The 18073-nt window shown below is 39.7% G+C and overlaps 1 protein-coding gene across 3 annotated transcripts; it reads right to left on the reverse strand.

The window, feature by feature from the left end:
* Positions 1 to 5937: 5937 nt before the first annotated feature.
* On the reverse strand, positions 5938 to 17313 carry dmrt2.S (doublesex and mab-3 related transcription factor 2 S homeolog). Of its 3 annotated transcripts, XM_018243823.2 has the most exons (4): positions 16952 to 17313; positions 15881 to 16364; positions 14481 to 14583; positions 5938 to 7678 (listed from the first exon to the last, which is right to left on the reverse strand). In XM_018243823.2, exons 2-4 carry the CDS (start codon positions 16325 to 16327, stop codon positions 6642 to 6644), a joined length of 1587 nt encoding a protein of 528 aa, XP_018099312.1. In that variant the 5' UTR covers positions 16328 to 16364; positions 16952 to 17313; the 3' UTR covers positions 5938 to 6641. The 3 variants fall into 3 exon arrangements, with proteins under 3 accessions (XP_018099312.1, XP_041436074.1, XP_041436073.1); XM_041580140.1 differs by lacking the exons at positions 14481 to 14583; positions 15881 to 16364; positions 16952 to 17313 and adding an exon at positions 12349 to 12424; XM_041580139.1 differs by lacking the exons at positions 14481 to 14583; positions 15881 to 16364; positions 16952 to 17313 and adding an exon at positions 9631 to 9816.
* Positions 17314 to 18073: the final 760 nt, after the last annotated feature.

Raw genomic sequence — 18073 nt, forward strand, 5'->3', positions numbered from 1 at the left:
TTTTTTCAATAAAAAAAAAACTAATTAAAAAAAAAAAAAAAAAAATTACTGTTGCTGGTCCCTTAAGATAATATTACCCTTTTACATCTCTTGCCTTGACCCACAATTTTGTGATGGTCTGTGTGCTGCCTCAGAGACAGGGCCGGAACTAGGGGTAGGCAGAGTAGGCACGTGCCTAGGCAGCGCCGGATTTCAATGTGGGGCGCCCCTAGGCCGCGCGGTCCGACCAGGCGGCCGCGTGGTCCTAGCGCCCACCTCACCTCCCCTTCCCAGCGCGCCGGCGCAGCTGCTGTAATTGAATGGGGACGCGTGCGTCCCCATAGTGCGGCTGGGCGGCATGCCGCCCCTATTTTTTTGCCGCCCTAGGCCCGGGCCTATGCGGCCTTGCCGCAAATCCGGGCCTGTGCCTAGGGCGCAAAGCTGGGGGGGTGCAAGGCACATACCTTTTCTGTCGCATACCCCATGTCCGGTCCTCTCATTCCCTGTCTTCTTGCACGTGACTGATGCTTCTGCGCATGTGTGCACGCCGATTTCCGCTTCTGTGCATGCGCGCTGGCGTTAACACGCGCATGCGCGCCAGCGTCAACTTGCGCATGCGCGCTGGCGTCAACGCGTGCGCACATTCAGCCGGCGCCACGTCAGCCCAGGTTGCCTAGGGCGCCTGCCCAGTGTGGCCCGGCTCTGCTCAGAGATCACTTGACCAGAAATACTACAACTCTAACTGTAACAGGAAGAAGTGTGGAAGCAAAAGACAGAACTCTGTCTGTTAATTGGCTCATGTGACCTAACGTATAGTTTGTTTGGTATGTTTGTGTGCACTGTGAATCCTACAATCCCAGGGGTCGGCCCTTATTTTTTAAAATGGCAATTTTCTATTTATGATTACCCAGTGGCACAAACTACTAAATAAGTATATTATTATGAAAATCATAAAGTTGATAAGCCACCATATGGGGTTTACCTTGACGTGGTATGGTGGCTTATCAACTTTATGATCATAACTAAACTAAAAACCCCTGTTTTTGTAAATTCATGCATTTGCATATATACTGAATTACTTATGAGACAGGGGATCAGGGAATGTGCATTGATTGGCCAAATCAGTAGCACTTCAAGTTGTAGAGGTATTCGTATTCTTTTTGGGATTGTTCAGCGTATTTTTTATAATCTGGATTTTTATTACATTCAGTGACAGTCGTGGTTTTAGAGTTTGTGAGTTTAGCTGTGGTTTCTTAAACCACTAAAATCGAACCTTGATAAATGATCCTCCATATGAAGTAGTAGTAGAGACTATTACCAATCGACCCAAGGTAATGTCAAAAATCATAGAGATGTTTTTCAGAAACTGGCAACATAGGAGTCTTTTTTTTCTATTGAAAAAGCAGTTGCAGTATAGAGGATAGGATGTTCTCTAACAATGCAGGGCAAGTGTGTAGCTGTATACTGAGCAAAAATTTCACGTAATTTTGCCTTCCCATTGATTCCAATGCAATTCAGCTAATTTTAAAGCCAGTTTGCGAATTCTGACACAAAGCAAAACATGATAGATATGCTCAACACAGTCAACAAGACTTAAAAGTAAGGAAAAAATTTTCATTTGTAGCCTAAAAGCAGAAAAAAAGGTTAAAAAAAATTAGCTTTTTTTCAATGCCTTAAACTTGCCATTGATGGCTCCGATTGACTTTTACTTGAATTTAGCAGCTTTTACACTGTGAATTTTTACATGCAAGCTTTACAATTTATTTGCACTTAATAAGTAAGCTTTACTATTTATTTGCACTTAATATGTACAACATTTTTGATATGTTGAAAATATTTTAATTAGAAGTTTGACCCTCTAAAGATACTGTTTTGTTACATCTTTGAAAATGTTCAATTGAGTTAAGGTCTGGTTACCGTTGAGGGAAAGTCACAATCTCTTATATACCTGCACCCTCCCTGCCCCTTATGATGTCAAACATAAGTGGCGTCAAGTACTGTTTTGAAGAGAGAGTTTGGTCAGGGCAGCAGTCCTGATAGGCCGCAGGTGCCCAAAAGTTCAAAAAGTATATTTATATATATATTTAAATAGCAGGCTAGTTTGTTTAATTTGAGCTTGAAAATAAATGATGAGGCTCTGAAAATCACGCAATATAAGTACAAAAAAGTTCAGCGGCTGTTAATTATTATAGTTTAAATATAGTAGATAGTGATGGGCGAATTTGCTTTGCCGGAAAATTCGCGAAATTCGCGAAACGGCGAAAATTACGTGAAACGGCGCCGGCGTCTAGTTTTTGACAATGGCGCCTGTTTTTGACGGCGACGCCGGTTTTTTGACGACGGCTAATTTTTTCAGGCGAATTTTCGCGGGCGTTTCAAAAAAATTCCGCTGACGGCGAATCGCGCGAATTCGCCGCAAATTCACGCCTGCCAAATAAATTCACCCATCACTAATAGTAGAATGAAAAGAAATGTAATAGCATGAACAAAGTAAACAAGCGGTAATGTTAAATGTTGTGTGCTTGGTATTGCTTGTGTGCTTTCTCATGTCAAGGTGCCTGTCCTGCAAGAAGATAGCAAGGTTACAGTTAACATCAACAAAAAATACAATGATGCCTAATAAAATAAACTATACGTGCAATATACAGTAAAGTCATGTTATTTGTATATGTATTGCTATTGAAAGCAGTGTTTGTCCCTTTCTGCCCTGGTGGATCAGACTGTTTAAACAATGTAAGAAGCAGCAGCAGCTGATTAAAAGAACTGTCTTTGCTACGGAACTAAGACTTTTGCAACATTGTTTAAAAAGAAACAACCAGGCGTTAAGCAAATGCCACTTTCAATAGCAATTGTATTTACAGATAACTTTAAAAAAATTGACAATTACTAATTTATGTTTATTGGAAACTTGCTTAGAATTATGTTTTCTTTTATTAAGTACATATTTATTTCTGGGTTTGACTTGCCCTTTAAGCAAAATAATTTATGTATATTCCTACTAAAATAATAGCAAAAGAAAAATAAAAGAAGTTTGCCTTCAAGTACATTTTTGTATATTATTAAAGGACCTATTCTAATATGTTCTAAAATGTATTATAATAGAATTGGCTCTATACACAGAAGTTCTTTATGTGGGGTATTTTGTGGGGTAATGATTATATTTAAACTGATCTTTCTGTAATTGGAGTATTCATACCTTAAGTCTACTAGAAAATTATTTAAACAATTTGGATTATATAAGTATAATGGAGTCCAAGGGAGACAGCCTTCCCATAATTTGGAACTTTCTGGATAATGGGTTTCTAGATAACAGATCCCATACCTGTAGTTTAATTATGCAGAAAAATACCTATGTGTGAATGAGCAGTAAATGCAGTCATTGCTATTTTTGGTTTGATTTTAACCAATGAGTTTGAAGTTTTAAACAGTTCAGCTATTACAAATTACTGCATTCACTCACAATAAATGTTATAAATGAGTTGGGAACAGTACATGGTCAGTTGCTTGAAATAGCAAAATAATAGGCATCATAATCAACAGATTCCTCATGCAAAGGGCATGGATTTTTATGTTCATTAAAAAATGAACATATTTTGAACTCCAGATGAATAAGTACTTCTAAATGTGATCCATTTGTACAAGAGAGAATATGTCAGATATAAACTTCCTATTATATGTCCTATTCCTATTTTATTTTTTTCTTTACTTTTATTTTTTTCTATTCTCTGATTAATACTTTCCAATTATATTTCTTCCTTATTTTTATTCTGCTCAGCACTCTTGCACCTATTGATGCAGATGACTGCTGCCTCCAGCCCAGGTGATAGCTTCAGCGTTCCCTCACCACCCTGTGTAAATTGGTGCAGCGCACTTGCACCTAAAGAAGCAGTCACACTCTCAACCCTGATGCTAACCATACTTGGAAAGCTTTCGGAGAAATTGCATCCAAGTTATAGCAATTCCGTCAGACGCAAAGTAACCTAGCGACCACAATGGTGCTGGAATTCATTCATAATTGCACTTGTTCTTCTAGCCATAAATGACCTCACTTGTGTAATTCTGGACTTGATTTAGTCATAAGATTGTACAGACGCTCAATCTGCTCAAGTTGAGTTTGCAAACTGAGAAAATAGCAAAATTCGATATACAAGTCATTTGATGTGGCGTTGTGTTCCCATTGATTTCTATTTTCTTTACCATTTAACTGTGAAAGGGCTGGCATAAATTCCAGTGCAACTCTGGCATGTGCACTGCTCTACCCAGTGCACCAACAATTTTAAATTTTTCATTTTCTTGCCATTATTTTAAATGCTCCAGTTTTATAAATGTTCACATTTAATATACACAAATTGTGTGCTTTGTTTTGAAATCAAATTAACAACAAAAGCCATGTTTGTCACTTCTGTCATTGTAATTATTACGATATATGCGTACAGTATTTCTGGAATGTACCACTGATATCTGAAGAAAATATCTCAAATTCTGTGTAATAGAACAATTTCTATCCCTTATTAGAAAAATAATAAAAATTATTTACTTACCCTTTTTTGGGAATTAGTTAAGGAAATCTGGATTTCTGTAAGTGTCATAGTGCATTTTAATAATCTGAATGTAGAGCTGTAACATTTGAAAACTGAAACGTAAACAAGCCTAAAAAATGCAGCTTTCCGGTTTGACGTCATTGTCAAGTGTTTCCAATATTGGGTGATTATTTTTGCACTATATTTTGTAACGAAAGTTCATACAGACACAGACAGTTATATAGATAGATAGATAGATAGATAGATAGATAGATAGATAGATATAGATGTAGATAAAGATAGATTTATATATAAATTGCTATGGCTATAAGCTTTATAGGGCCACTAGAGGTCGAAATGCATTGATTTCTGTGAAAACAATGCTGGTGGGGTTTTTTTAACATTTACATTTTAAAGTAAGATTAAAGTTTAAGTGGGCAAGGTATAATAATGATTTTGGATAAAGGATTATGTAAACACTTACTGTAAACCCTTATCCACAGGATCCCAAGCAGTTTATGTATACTGTATCTATATGTATATACAGGGCAGCCATCGGGGGGGACAGATGGGAGAGTTGTAGGGGACCCGAGGGTAAGGGGGGCCCAGCCACGCCACACTTACTTGATTAGCTGGCCCCCCCATCTTTCTGAGAGCTGCTGACTTCGGGAAGGCATGGACGTTTAAGGGGCCCTGGCCACCAATTTTCTTATAATGTGGGGGGGGGGCTGGCCACCAATTTTTATTTCTCATGTGGGGGGTCCTAGCCACCAATATTTTTTAATGGGGCGCCCTGGCCACAAATGTTTTTATGGGGGGCCCTGACCAATATCTTTCTATTTTTTTTTAACATGTGGGAACCCTAGCCACCAATATTTTGTTTTGTTTTTTTACTGTGTGGTGGGGGGTAGACCTGTGGGGAGGGGAGTGCAGAAACCATTGTTCACATGGCTTGAGAAAGAGCCTAAACTGTCTCGAAACGTCGCTAAAAAATGTGTACACATATGGTGATGTATATGCTTTTTTCACTATAATATAACCTTTTTGCATACAACTCGTGAGTGCTGTCCATTTTTGTATATTAAATAACGAGGGAAGACCGGAAAACCTCAACGGGACTTGCACCATATATACAAAGAGAATATAGCTGTTACTGACCAATACAAGAGAATATATATATATATATATATATATATATATATATATATATATATATATATATATATATATATAAATATATATATACATACACATATATATATATATATATATATATATATATATATTTGCTGTTGGTAGGTAAACAGGGACTGATGGTAAATGCTATATTCTATAGCTGCAACCATTAGAAAACTACTTATAATAAAACAGAGCACATAACATATACTTTGTTACTTAACATTATATTGCCCATAAGAAACTCTGTTCACACTACAAGTAGTTTGATATTCTGCAATGTCAGCATTTCTTTATTTGTTTATGACCCTGCCTAGAAATCACCCATATAAATAGCTAACGGACGTCAGGTTGCACACTCCTGCTTTGTTGGACCAAGGATCTTTAGCTGTTACTGCTACAGTAATATAATGGCAAAGTTGTTCCCAAACTGTCCCTGCAAGTCCGTATTGTATTGCTGCATATATAGCCAACCAGTATTGTATCTGAATGAAATATAATATATTTAATATAATTTAATATGGAGAGACCCATGTGACACCCCATCACGTGGCATTGTATGTCGAAAAATCAGTTATTATGCTATATTTCTCGGTGAGGTTATCACTGAAAACAAATCAGTTTTTTAAAATCAGTACATGAGCACCTTAGCAATAGTAAAAGTAATGATTCTCTAAAAACAAAAGAAAAATTATCATATAATTTTATTATATATATATATATATATATATATATATAATTTTATATATATAATTACATAATCAGAACTCACATAGTTTACATCTTATATTCAAATCATATTTTTACATTTAAATATGGTACTTTTTACAAAAGATAAGGTGTAACTGTAGCTGTATATACATAATATCTAGCAGTCATTCTGTACAAAATGAGTATCAGTACAAGTACTGTAACAATAATGATGAGATGAATGAACAAGTCTATTAAGCATGAGCTGAGGCCAATTTACTGACTAGAACGTTTGACTGTGGTGGAGGGCCTTTTGAGAATTGACTCTACAGAAAAGGGTAAAGGTTCATTAACAGTTAGCTTTGTTCCTGACTCCTTTGCTAAGATAAAATCCTTATTGTGTCTGTCAAATGTAAATTTGTATTTCTGGTTTTCTTTGGATGGACATTCTCTGAATTTCTTTGCAGGCTCTTCATAGAGATCTTTGGCGCATGGTGGTTTTAGATCTTCCAATGACTTTCGAAGATGTGCCTGCTGGAGCAATGCATGGAATGGGTTGTATTTTAAAGGGTAAGGCTGGTTTGTGGCCTCTTTGCTAATTTTGCTCATTAAACTGTCCTGGGTAGATAAGTGGTCCTTGGGGGAAATAAGTGGGAAGTTTCTTTTGGGGGGTGAAAAGGCAGACCTTTCTGCCTTGTCCTGTGGCAGGCTTCCATAATCATTCTGAGGGTGTAGGATTGCATTATCTATTTTCGAAGGTGCCACCAAGTCATGTTCTGAAGGCTGACATTCAATTACTGGGTTGGACTTAGAGTCCCAGTTTGACCCTGGTTTCAAGGCATGCATAGCTGTTGCATTTAATAGACACTGCTGGTAAAGAAGAGCGTCACTGATAGGTCCAGTTTTTGGCCAAACCAAGAACCTGGAAGGCACCGGATATTGTCTGTATGTTGTAGCCACACTGACATTAGAGGAAATCAGTTCCACATTCCCAGACCCTGAATATTGCATTGCAAGATCAAGGCAGTTGGGAAGGAAATTGCAGAAGTCCTTGCTAGGAACATCAGCCTGTGGGGGTCCATAGGCTGCTTTGTAGGAGTTGTACTCAGCGGCATGAACCATACGGTTAGGTAAGAAAATTCCAGCAGCTTGAGTGGCCTCCAACATCTCTCTCTCCTTAAATTCCCTCTCCAGCATGATGTGCTCAAGTTCCTTATCTGCAAAGGCCCTTCTCTTCCGCATTCTGTCACTAACAGGGGCTGGCAGGGGTGGGCTGGTCCCCAGGTAAGAATCCGTTGGCACTGGCCGGTAACCTAGAATGACAAGTCATGTATTTAAATGGGATGCTTGAATTAAAAGCAGCTGTGATTACTCTAGAAAATATAATTCTGTGCTACAGCCATAAATGGAATGAAATAAGGCCCAGCATATGCACAGCATGACATCAAACAACATTATTGGGCAGCTTTTTAAAGTTAAGTAAAAACAAACTTTGCGGAAAAACACATAACATCACTATTATGTCACAGTACACCATGCAATGCATATTTCTAAATTTGAGTAATTATTTACTGCCAACGTGTAGATGAAAATAATATTCTTATGCAGCATTTAAAGGAACAGTAACACCAAAAAATGTAAGTGTTTTAAAGTAATGAAAATATCATGTACTGTTGCCCTGCACTAGTAAAACTGATGTGTTTGCTTCAGAAACACTACTATAGTTCATATAAACAAGCTGCTGTGGGGCAATGGCCGAAATTGAAAAACGGCTATATGGCACAGGTTAACTAATGGATAATAGATAATACCATTAGACAGACAGAGCTTATTTGCTATCTGCTGTGTAACCTGAGCCTTTTCTCCTTTGAATGGCTGCCCCCATTGCTATAATTCTCACCACCGCACACCTGTTAGTTTACTCCTCTGCTTCCAGTGATGCTGGTTCTCCGTGGACCAGGCAAGGTCCCTTATGCAAAGATACAGAAAAATACAGATCCGCACACACTTTATCATCAAGCAGATGGGGATTACCCCAAATTCCTGATGAAGGGTGGGTAACCCCCCCGAAACGTTGATCTTGTTGGTGGTACAATAAATTTGGGGTAATCCCCATCTGCTTGATGATAAAGTGCAGTGGCGTAACTAGACCCCTAAGGGCCCTGGTACAGAAATTTACAACTGGGCCCCCCCTAAAGGGATTGTTCACCTAAGAGTTAACTTTATGTATGATGTAGTATGATGTAGAGAGGGATATTCTGAGACTATTTGCAATTGGTTTTCATTTTATTTTATTTGTGGTTTTTGAGTTATTTAGCTTTTTATTCAGCAGCTCTCCGGTTTGCAATTTCAGCAGTCTGGTTGCTAGGCTCCAAATTCCCCTGGCAACCATGCACTGATTTGAATAAGAGACTGAAATATGAAAAAATAGGTATGAATATACAAATGATTCATTAAAAAGTAGCGACAACAGTTAATGTAAACGTTAAACGTAAAAAGGACACATAAAATTGAGCTTTCACTGTATTATAATGAAATGAAGGATAATGTACCCCGTACTGTAAATGATAAGGATATTAGAAGTGACTGAGGGCTTGTTCTGTGACCATATAAAGACACAAGGCTGCAGGATGAGTTATACAGGGAACTCTGAGTATCACTCATGTATTATAAGGGATAATAATGTACCCCCCTACTGTAAATGATAAGGATATTAGAAGTCACTGAGGGGTTGTTCTGTGACCACTGTGCTTAGTACAGGGGAATACTTATGCTGCCATAGTTTTATGGGATTTCTCTGTACAGACCATGAGCAAACTTAGGGGACTGTTCCTGATGAATTTAGACCATGCACACTATGGTAGAAATATTAAATATATTGATAGCTAAACATTTCTTTTATCTGTACCTAAAGCACAAATCTCATCATTCTGAGATAAAAGACACTGATGCAATTTAATTAATTATTAAAACATTAAGCAGAATAAACAGTTGCAGTTCCATGTATAATAGCACAGAACTAAAAGTAGGATGAACACAGTAAGAATTTCATGTTTAATACCCCCAGAACTCATATTATGATGATACAGTGGCGATTCCATAAATAAATAACCCCAGAAATCACATAAGGTGGCACACTGTCAATTCCATGTACAAATACCCCAAAATTTATAATAGGAGGACACAACTGAAATTTTTGCTATTGAAAGCAAGGAAAGGGTTAAAAACCACAATGCAGTGTAATAAATGTGATTTGTATCCTTACCAGCCCTCCTTCTTTCTTTCTTCACTGATAGTCTTGGGGGTGGGTGGAGAGGATGAACCTGCAGCAGCAGCACCACTGTCTGCCATCCATTCATCCTGCCTGTTAGAGTCCTGGACAATTTGAACTAATACTGGCGCCCTTTTCCCCTGCTGCATTTGGCAGTCATTTATCCTGCCCGCACACTCTCTCAACCCCCCCCCTGCACACTCTCTCTCAACCCCCCTGTACACTCTCTCAAAAAACCCCACTCTCTCAAACCCCCCCACTCTCTCTAAAAAAAAAACACTCTCTCAAAACCCCCCCTCTCAAACCCCCCCTTAAAACCCCCCACTCTCTCAGAAAAAACCCACTCTCTCAAAACCCCCCCACTCTCTCAAACCCCCCCCACTCTCTCAAACCCCCCACTCTCTCAAATCCCCTCCCACTCTCTCAAACCCCCCACTCTCTCAACCCCCCCACTCTCTCAAACCCCCCCACTCTCTCAAACCCCCCCACTCTCTCAAAACTCCCCCACTCTCTCTCTCAAAAAAAAACACTCTCTCAAAACCCCCCTCTCAAACCTCCCCTTAAAACCCCCCCACTCTCTCAAAAAAAAACCCTCTCTCAAAAACCACCCACTCTCTCAAACCCCCCCTCTCTCAAACCCCCCCACTCTCTCAAATCCCCTCCCACTCTCTCAAACCCCCCCACTCTCTCAAATCCCCTCCCACTCTCTCAAACCCCCCCACTCTTTCAAACCCCCCCACTCTTTCAAACCCCCCACTCTTTCAAACCCCCCCACTCTCTCAACCCCCCCACTCTCTCAAACCCCCCCCACTCTCTCAAACCCCCCCCCACTCTCTCAAACCCCCCCCCACACTCTCTCAAACCCCCCCACTCTCTCAAACCCCTCCCCGCCCACTCAAAAAACCCCACTCTGCCACTATAATTATATATACCATATATCAGCCAGGATCAGACTGGCCTGGGCCGGCTCCAGTGGGCCCTGTAGACCCAGATCTGCAACATGCGGCAAAAAAAAGCTAATGCGCATGCGTGAGTGTACGCTTGCTAACGCGCATGCGCAAGCACGCGCATGTGCGCGCTTGCGTACACGCGCGTTGTTTGGGTTACCAGACGGATGGTGAGGCAGCATCTAGCGGGGCTTTTAGGCGGGCCCTGAAGCAGAAGCCCCGCTGGGCCCCAGCCCGGACCCTAAAAGCCAGCAGATTTGTGGCTTTTAGTGGGGGAGGAGGTGTCTGCAGGGACAGGTATTTTTATGCTGGTGCCACGGAGTAGCCGTCGGTACCGGCCGGTATTCCTCTCCTGGGTTGCGGGCCCCACCGGGCGTGCAGGGGCAGGGACCCTGGCACAGCTGCACCCACTGCACCCCCGGTAGTTCCGCCACTGATAAAGTGTGTGCGGATCCGTATTTTTCTGTATCTTTGCCCCCATTGCTACACAGCAGCTTATTTATATAAACAATAGTAGTGTTTCTGCTAACACAGCAGTTTTACCAGTGCAGGGCAACACTGCATTATATTTTCATTACTTTAAAACACTTTTATTTTTTGACGTTACTGTTCCTTTAACACTACTTTCTTACTTGCAATTAACCCTTGGCCTGATTGGCTTACACCAGGTCTGAGGTTGTGAAGAATAATGGCATTATTTTTACAGTTAGTCTAATATATAAAATGTTCAACTCTCCTTGTATTGACTTCTCTAATTGTTAAGCATGGCATTAATTCATATGGAAGGGAGCATTATAAATATATTATGTTTTTACATGTGTATTTTGTTTTTTTGTTTTTTTTTCGTGCAAAATATTTTAATTTGTTTACGAATATGCCCGCTCTGTTATTCAAAATCCCTAACACTGATTGAAACGGTTCTTTCTGCCACCACTTGTCTGCCGAAATCTTAAGTGCATATTAATTTGTACAATGTAATTGTTTTGTTTGATTGGATAGAATGGAACAGGAACATTATTCTATCACATTCTTTATCAAAGAGTGATCATATAATCTGCCAATTCCTTTCTGGGTTACTTTAACAACTCAAATATCCCCTCCCCCTCCATATTGTATTTAGCTAAACTCCTCCCTTACTCAAAGTTTAATCAATTATTAAGGAAGACATCGAGAATGCTTACAAAAGTTCCTAGAATTTGATTATAGTGCCACCACTGTACAAACAATGGGTATCCAAAAACCTAATTACAGGGACTAAGTGAGAAACTGGGAGTTTACCAATAGATCGCTTTAAAATATAAAATTTTATAGCAATATGCATATTTATTATACATTAGTCCCTGCCTATGACTGTTTATCAGGGAAGTTAATTCAAAGTAATAAAGCCACAAACCCATGTCTAAATAAACCTTATGAAATACAAGGATAGGTGAATAGGGGTTATGTGACTTGTACAAAATATAGGATCAACTGACTCTTTGTATTTATCATATCCTGACATTTTATAGTAACCTTAGATTTGTTATTTACTTTATGGCACAGTATATACTGTATAAAGAGAGGTCTTATCATTGCTGCCAATGATACAATTGTTGCTTTTTAGCCTTAGGTCTCTATATATAACACTGGAGGAGGGCAAGCTCAAATGAGGAAAACCAAATGAATTAGTGAACTAGCTTGCCACTATTCCTCAGACATTGTTTTCTCATTATTCCCTTTTCCCTGCCCATTACCAGACTGTGATGTCAGGAAAGGATTTCTATACCTAGGTTCCATGGTATGTCCTACCCACAGGTCAGACTGAACAAAGAGTTACAGATGAGAAGAAACTCGAAGGGAAACTAGGAGAAAAATAGAAAAAAAGACAGACAGTTAAGACAGAGCAAGAAGATGAGATGGAAAACGTGGAATTGCACAGGGGAAGAGCTGCCATCAATAGAGTGACTACTATTAGCTCACCTAAAGCCCAGGAGTCACAGGTCATTAGCGTCTGTCATTGCCTGCTGAATATTAATGCTGTATATTTCCCTGTACAATCCGTGCACATTTCCCTAAAGTAATGAGCTGTGTGGTCCCATTCATATATTGGATGCAAAGGGACAGTAGGGCAATTTGCAAGGGAAAAGACAAAACAATGCTGTTGAAAGCTAATCATCTTACCCCTAGTGTTGCATCTCTATTTCTTTTCTTTCCCCTGAAACAGCATGGAATCTCAGGGCTTTCATAGTTACACCTAATAGCAACATCTAGTCTAAAGCTGGCCATAGACGCAAAGATCCGATCGTACGAATCAAAGTACGATTGGACTTCCCCATCTCCAGACCTGCCACTAACCATTCCGATCAAATAAAGTACAAAAGAACAGATAAGCCAATGTTCTGCCCCTGACAGCAATCGTAAGAAAGTTATGTCCGACCAAAGTTAGTGACAGTCTCCCTGAAACTGGCAATACACGCAGAGATATTACCCGCAGCCGACAGAAATCTTTTAACCTGTCTGATCGACCAAACGACCGATCTCCGCCAGAAGAAAAATGTTGGGACTCTCCACACGGTCCGAAAATCGTACTAATCCTCGATTTGTACTATCAGATCTTTGAGTCTATGGCCAGCATATAACAGTGCCTCTGATTATCACTATACCGTGTATAGGCAAAGGCTAGCAAGTAGCGATGGGTGATTAAATTCTGAAGGTTTCCGCAAAACTGCATTGAAAAATCTGCTGCAACAATTTTTTTGGCAAAAATAAAAATTGTTGCTCCTCAAAATTATTCGGACGTGTGTTTGTGCAGAAAGGAGCACAACCCTGCAAAAATATAGTTAACTGCCCTAGTGCTGGTCAAGTAAAATAAAGAAAAATAAAGAAAAAGAGCACCCTGAGGAAGAGAACCGTTTGTGCTAGAAAATTTTGATTTTTTTTTTATAATAAAACTTTTTTCTTTGTATTAAGTCTCAGTAAATATATATATATATATATATATATATATATATATATATATATATATATATATATATATATATATATATATATATATAAATCCAAAAGGGTTGCCAGCACTCTCGATTAAATTGTTCAATATGCCTGGGTGCAGAACCAAATAATTATCTGTAACTGCTGCAAGAAGATGAAGATAAAAAAATGTTTTATTATATATATATATATATATATATATATATATATATATATATATATACATATATATATATATATATATATGTATTTCCTAGAAATTACCCAACTTGATTCACAAACATAAAATATTTGCATAAAGTCGTGTTGTAGTTGTTCAGAGAGTGTGAGATGAGATGTGGTTAATAAATGCATCTCTGCTTTTGGCTTTAGCAAATGCTAACAGCTTTTATGTTTCGATTATCTGGGGCAACCAAATCACAGCAAAGTGTCATAAGCTTTCACAATGGCTTAGTATTGCCTTCTATAGAGTTACTGGTGTAAGCACTGAATTACTGTATTTATCTCCCTTTCCCAGGTTCATGGTTTCGTTGCTATACACACGCTATGAATATCTTGTAAATGATATCCTTATAAACCATCATGAAACTCCTCAGTAACTTATGATATCCTTATAATTTACAAGAGGGGGTACTTTATTCACTATACAATCTATTTGCTGTATTGACAAACTGTATAACATAACGGGCAACTGCATATCTCTAAATCATATACTTTGGAATCATTTGTAATTTGCCTATTTAGCTTTAGAGGGTTTTTTTTTATTTTTTACTTTTTTTAAAAAAAAATGATGCATTTGTATCAATAGAAACCTAAAAGCGAAAATAACCAGTTAAATACAATGTAACGTTAATAGGACAAAGATTAATTGCCAAATGAAGTTAAGGCTTACATACAGCCAGAAATGAATATTGAAGGATAACTTACCTTCCAGAATACTCTTAGCCAGTAGGCTCGGGGGGCGAATGTGCCTGTGATACACCGGCTTGCGCTCTGCAATACTGGCCTTGGCCGACAGACCTTTCTTATCCTAATGAAAGAAAGAGCAGAAGCGATTAAACCAAATGCTGGCGGAAAAGTGCGTCTGATTAGCGTATACTGCAATACTAATTACACCAGGGATAGGGGCAGTATTGTCTAAACTTGGCTTCCTCTCATCCAAAAACCAGAGACTTTACCTACAACAAACACTATCAAATGTTTAAGGGAATATTTATTAGTTTCAACACAAAATAGACCGCACAGTTGAATTGTTTTGATGGGAAACAAATGGCAAAATAACCAAACAAACTTCTAACTTTTCCATAGAAATTCTGTTCCCAGGTCATTAGCTTGCTGAACCCACAATCCCTCCTGTTCTTTTCATCCTATTTAGGCATTGGTGCAACTTTGGTGCAAAGACATTGCCTTGTCTCAATAGATGAATAGAGGTAAAATCAGTGTTTTATATGAAAGGATAAGACAAGCTCGCATGTTCTAGTTTAACAATAGCCAATGAAATAATGATTTTGCCCTGTGACTGGCTAACACGGTACAAATAATGCGTGTAAAGAAACATTTAGTTTCTACACAAATACAAGTGATTTGGGCACACTGATATCTTGGCACAGTAGGGAAGAAAAGGTTGGGGAGGTGTTACCTTGCCAATAGGAAATCCAGTTTGTAGAAGAAGCAAAGTGAATAAAAATCAATAGCAATATAAATAGTCAGTCAATGTGCCTGGCATCTACGGGAACCATTGCGAATTTGATACTGAGCCTTTGCGCCAGTCTGGGATAGCATAGCGCACAGAACAGAACGCAAGAATCAGGCAGGTGGGAGCTGCCAAGCGGATTCTCGCTGCTGATCTGTTTGTATGGTTACAAATCGAGATTAGTCAAGCTATTTCGATGTTACTATTAATTCTATGATCAACAAATAACATATATAAATTCTGATAATCCGGTGTTGCTCTGCTGATTCACTCAGTGCCAGACTGCCCATTATATTTATTAAATGCCGCAATGTCCTTTGCCTTACATAGTATTGGGGCTATAGGGTGAATTCACATACCCCTCTGTCAGGCCCACCGATCCTTTTAAATTCTGAGTTTAAGATGATTTCACGCAGAGTAGCGCCGATAATGCGCTAAAATAAATAAGAGCGGCCCTGAGGCCCTAAGTACTAGATATGCAGGTGTGATGGTGCTTTAAGGAAATGACACTCGGTTCTTACATGCAATAAAGCACCTAAATAATCTTATCACTGGGAAGGGCATTTTAGCTTGGAACGTTACGGCCATCAACAATGACATAGGCGGTAATGTACATATCTGCCTTGGAACTCACCTCTGTGGCCTGCTGCCTCCTGAGTGCCACCTGTGCAGCCATGACGCGCTGCCTCTCAACGACCAGCAGGCAGTTGGCACACTGGCAGTCCCTCCAGCGACAGAATCGCTTGTGGCCTTTTAGACAGGACACTACCCCGTGGTTCCTGCACCTGGCACATTTGGGGGTCCTGCTCAGCTTCCTTTGCTCGCCTCCCTTTTCATTGTTTTTCTGCTGTTCCAGCTTACTGACCGGGGCGCAATCAACCCCTTCCTGCTCCTCCTCATCTTCATCATCTAGGCGCAATATTGCCCTGCAGTGCTCAGGCTGCCCATCTCCCTCCAGCTCCAGGCTCTCCACGTCTATTTCCGAGTCCCCGGCCAAAGATGAACAGTAGGAGGACAGAGGTGAGGATGATGGGTTGGATGAGGAAGAGGATGGGGCACCAGGTGCCTTCATCTCGTACATCTCCAGCTGCCCTGCTCCTGGCTTCTTCTCTTTCTCCCTAAGGACAGAATAACCAGCAGCTTTTCAGTATCATTGCTATGTTTGTAAATCTCTACCTACTGATCATTATCTTCATACCCACCCACTCACCATAACTCTGCCCTGTCACTCCCATCATCATTATATCTGTTATTTTATTAGGGAATCGCGTTGTTTCTCTCGCTTTCAATTGTCCCAACTGTAGTGCCCAGACTAACAATCTCCAGCGAGACTATAGAGAGAGGAGGCTCAGTCTCCGATCCTTTACGCAATTATTGTATTCACTGTATCTGCTAGAGGTAACCTTGCAGCATGTCTGTTATAGCTGTATATAAATAAAAGAATAATCATAAATGAGTGGCATCTACAGGCGACTGTTGCGCATTGGTGTAGCTATTCTAAATCACTCTCCAGCGCTGAAAAATAACAGCTACATAGGGCTCTACTACTTCATTCCTTTGAAATTTATTTTCTGATGCCTTTATTTCTCCATATTGTGCTATAATAAGGGCTCATAACCAGACACATACACACAACACACGCAGCAATATAGCATCCATAATACACAACTGTCCTTGATGCCCGTGTGGGAAGCTTGTGACTTACCTGCGCCAGGTGGTGCAAGAGCAGATGCAGGTAAATCGCGCTCACTGCCAGCGATCTGGAGATTGTGCAGTTCCCGTAGAAGTGCAATATTTACTCCCCCCGGTCTTTGGATGTTCCTTTGATCCAGGTTAGTGCCCCTGGCAGAGAGGTGAAGCTGCTAATCCGCTGGTTACTGGGTTGCTTCTATCAGTGACTCAAGAGCGTGTGCTTTAATAACGCCCTGACACACAGCGCTTCTAAAGTTTACACAGACGTTTTAGGGATTCTCCGTGCTGGTTGGCTACTTGCAAGCGCAGTGCAAGCTTTCATTGGTCATTGAGGTCGAGACAGCCCTTCCCTGTCCAGGACATGCCCCTCCTTTTGCCCTCGCACTAATGTCACCTCCTTCAGTGTATCGCTGCGACTTTAGCTACAGTCGCTCTTATCTCCGACATCTACAGGCGCTGTTTGCATGAAATATGTGTCCCCAGTTATAAATAACCCGAGGATAGAATGTTATGTTGTAAATATACTTCTAGATTGCAATCAATAAAAAGCACAAAGAAAAAAATAGACCAGGGGCAACAAAGAAGAACACAAGAAACGTTTATTTCATCAAGTGAATCTGATTTACCCCAAACAGAGGAAAGTTCTGCTTCTCTACTTCCTCCTTTGCACATTACCCCAAGCTTTTCACTTGCATCGAACGAAAATATTGCCAAGTGGAATGAATGGTAATGATTCAACTTCCTTTAAAGTTTATTCACATTTTACAATAACTCAGACTTTCCTTTAAGCGACTAGGGGACAGGAAGGTGGATTTTGGCACAGGCACATTTTCATATTTTTACATACATTGATGTCAGAGGGAGACAAATACACCGCAATTGTGTTGCTGACACTCTTTTATTCTGCGTAAATACCAGTAATAAATTGGATCAATTCCGACAACTGAGCATATTCAATTCAATGTTTTTATACAGTTAAAGAACCCTACCCTTTTGTTTGCTACCCAAACCACAAGCAAGAATAACATTGCTGAATAATAAAACAGCCAGCAAATTGGGAATATTATTTAGTCACATATTTCTCATGTATGAATCAAAATGCATCGAATTCTAACGAAATATTCTTTTGCTACAA

The sequence above is a fragment of the Xenopus laevis genome, chromosome 1S (genome assembly GCF_017654675.1).
Source record: "Xenopus laevis strain J_2021 chromosome 1S, Xenopus_laevis_v10.1, whole genome shotgun sequence".
In the NCBI taxonomy this organism is placed as follows: domain Eukaryota; kingdom Metazoa; phylum Chordata; class Amphibia; order Anura; family Pipidae; genus Xenopus; species Xenopus laevis.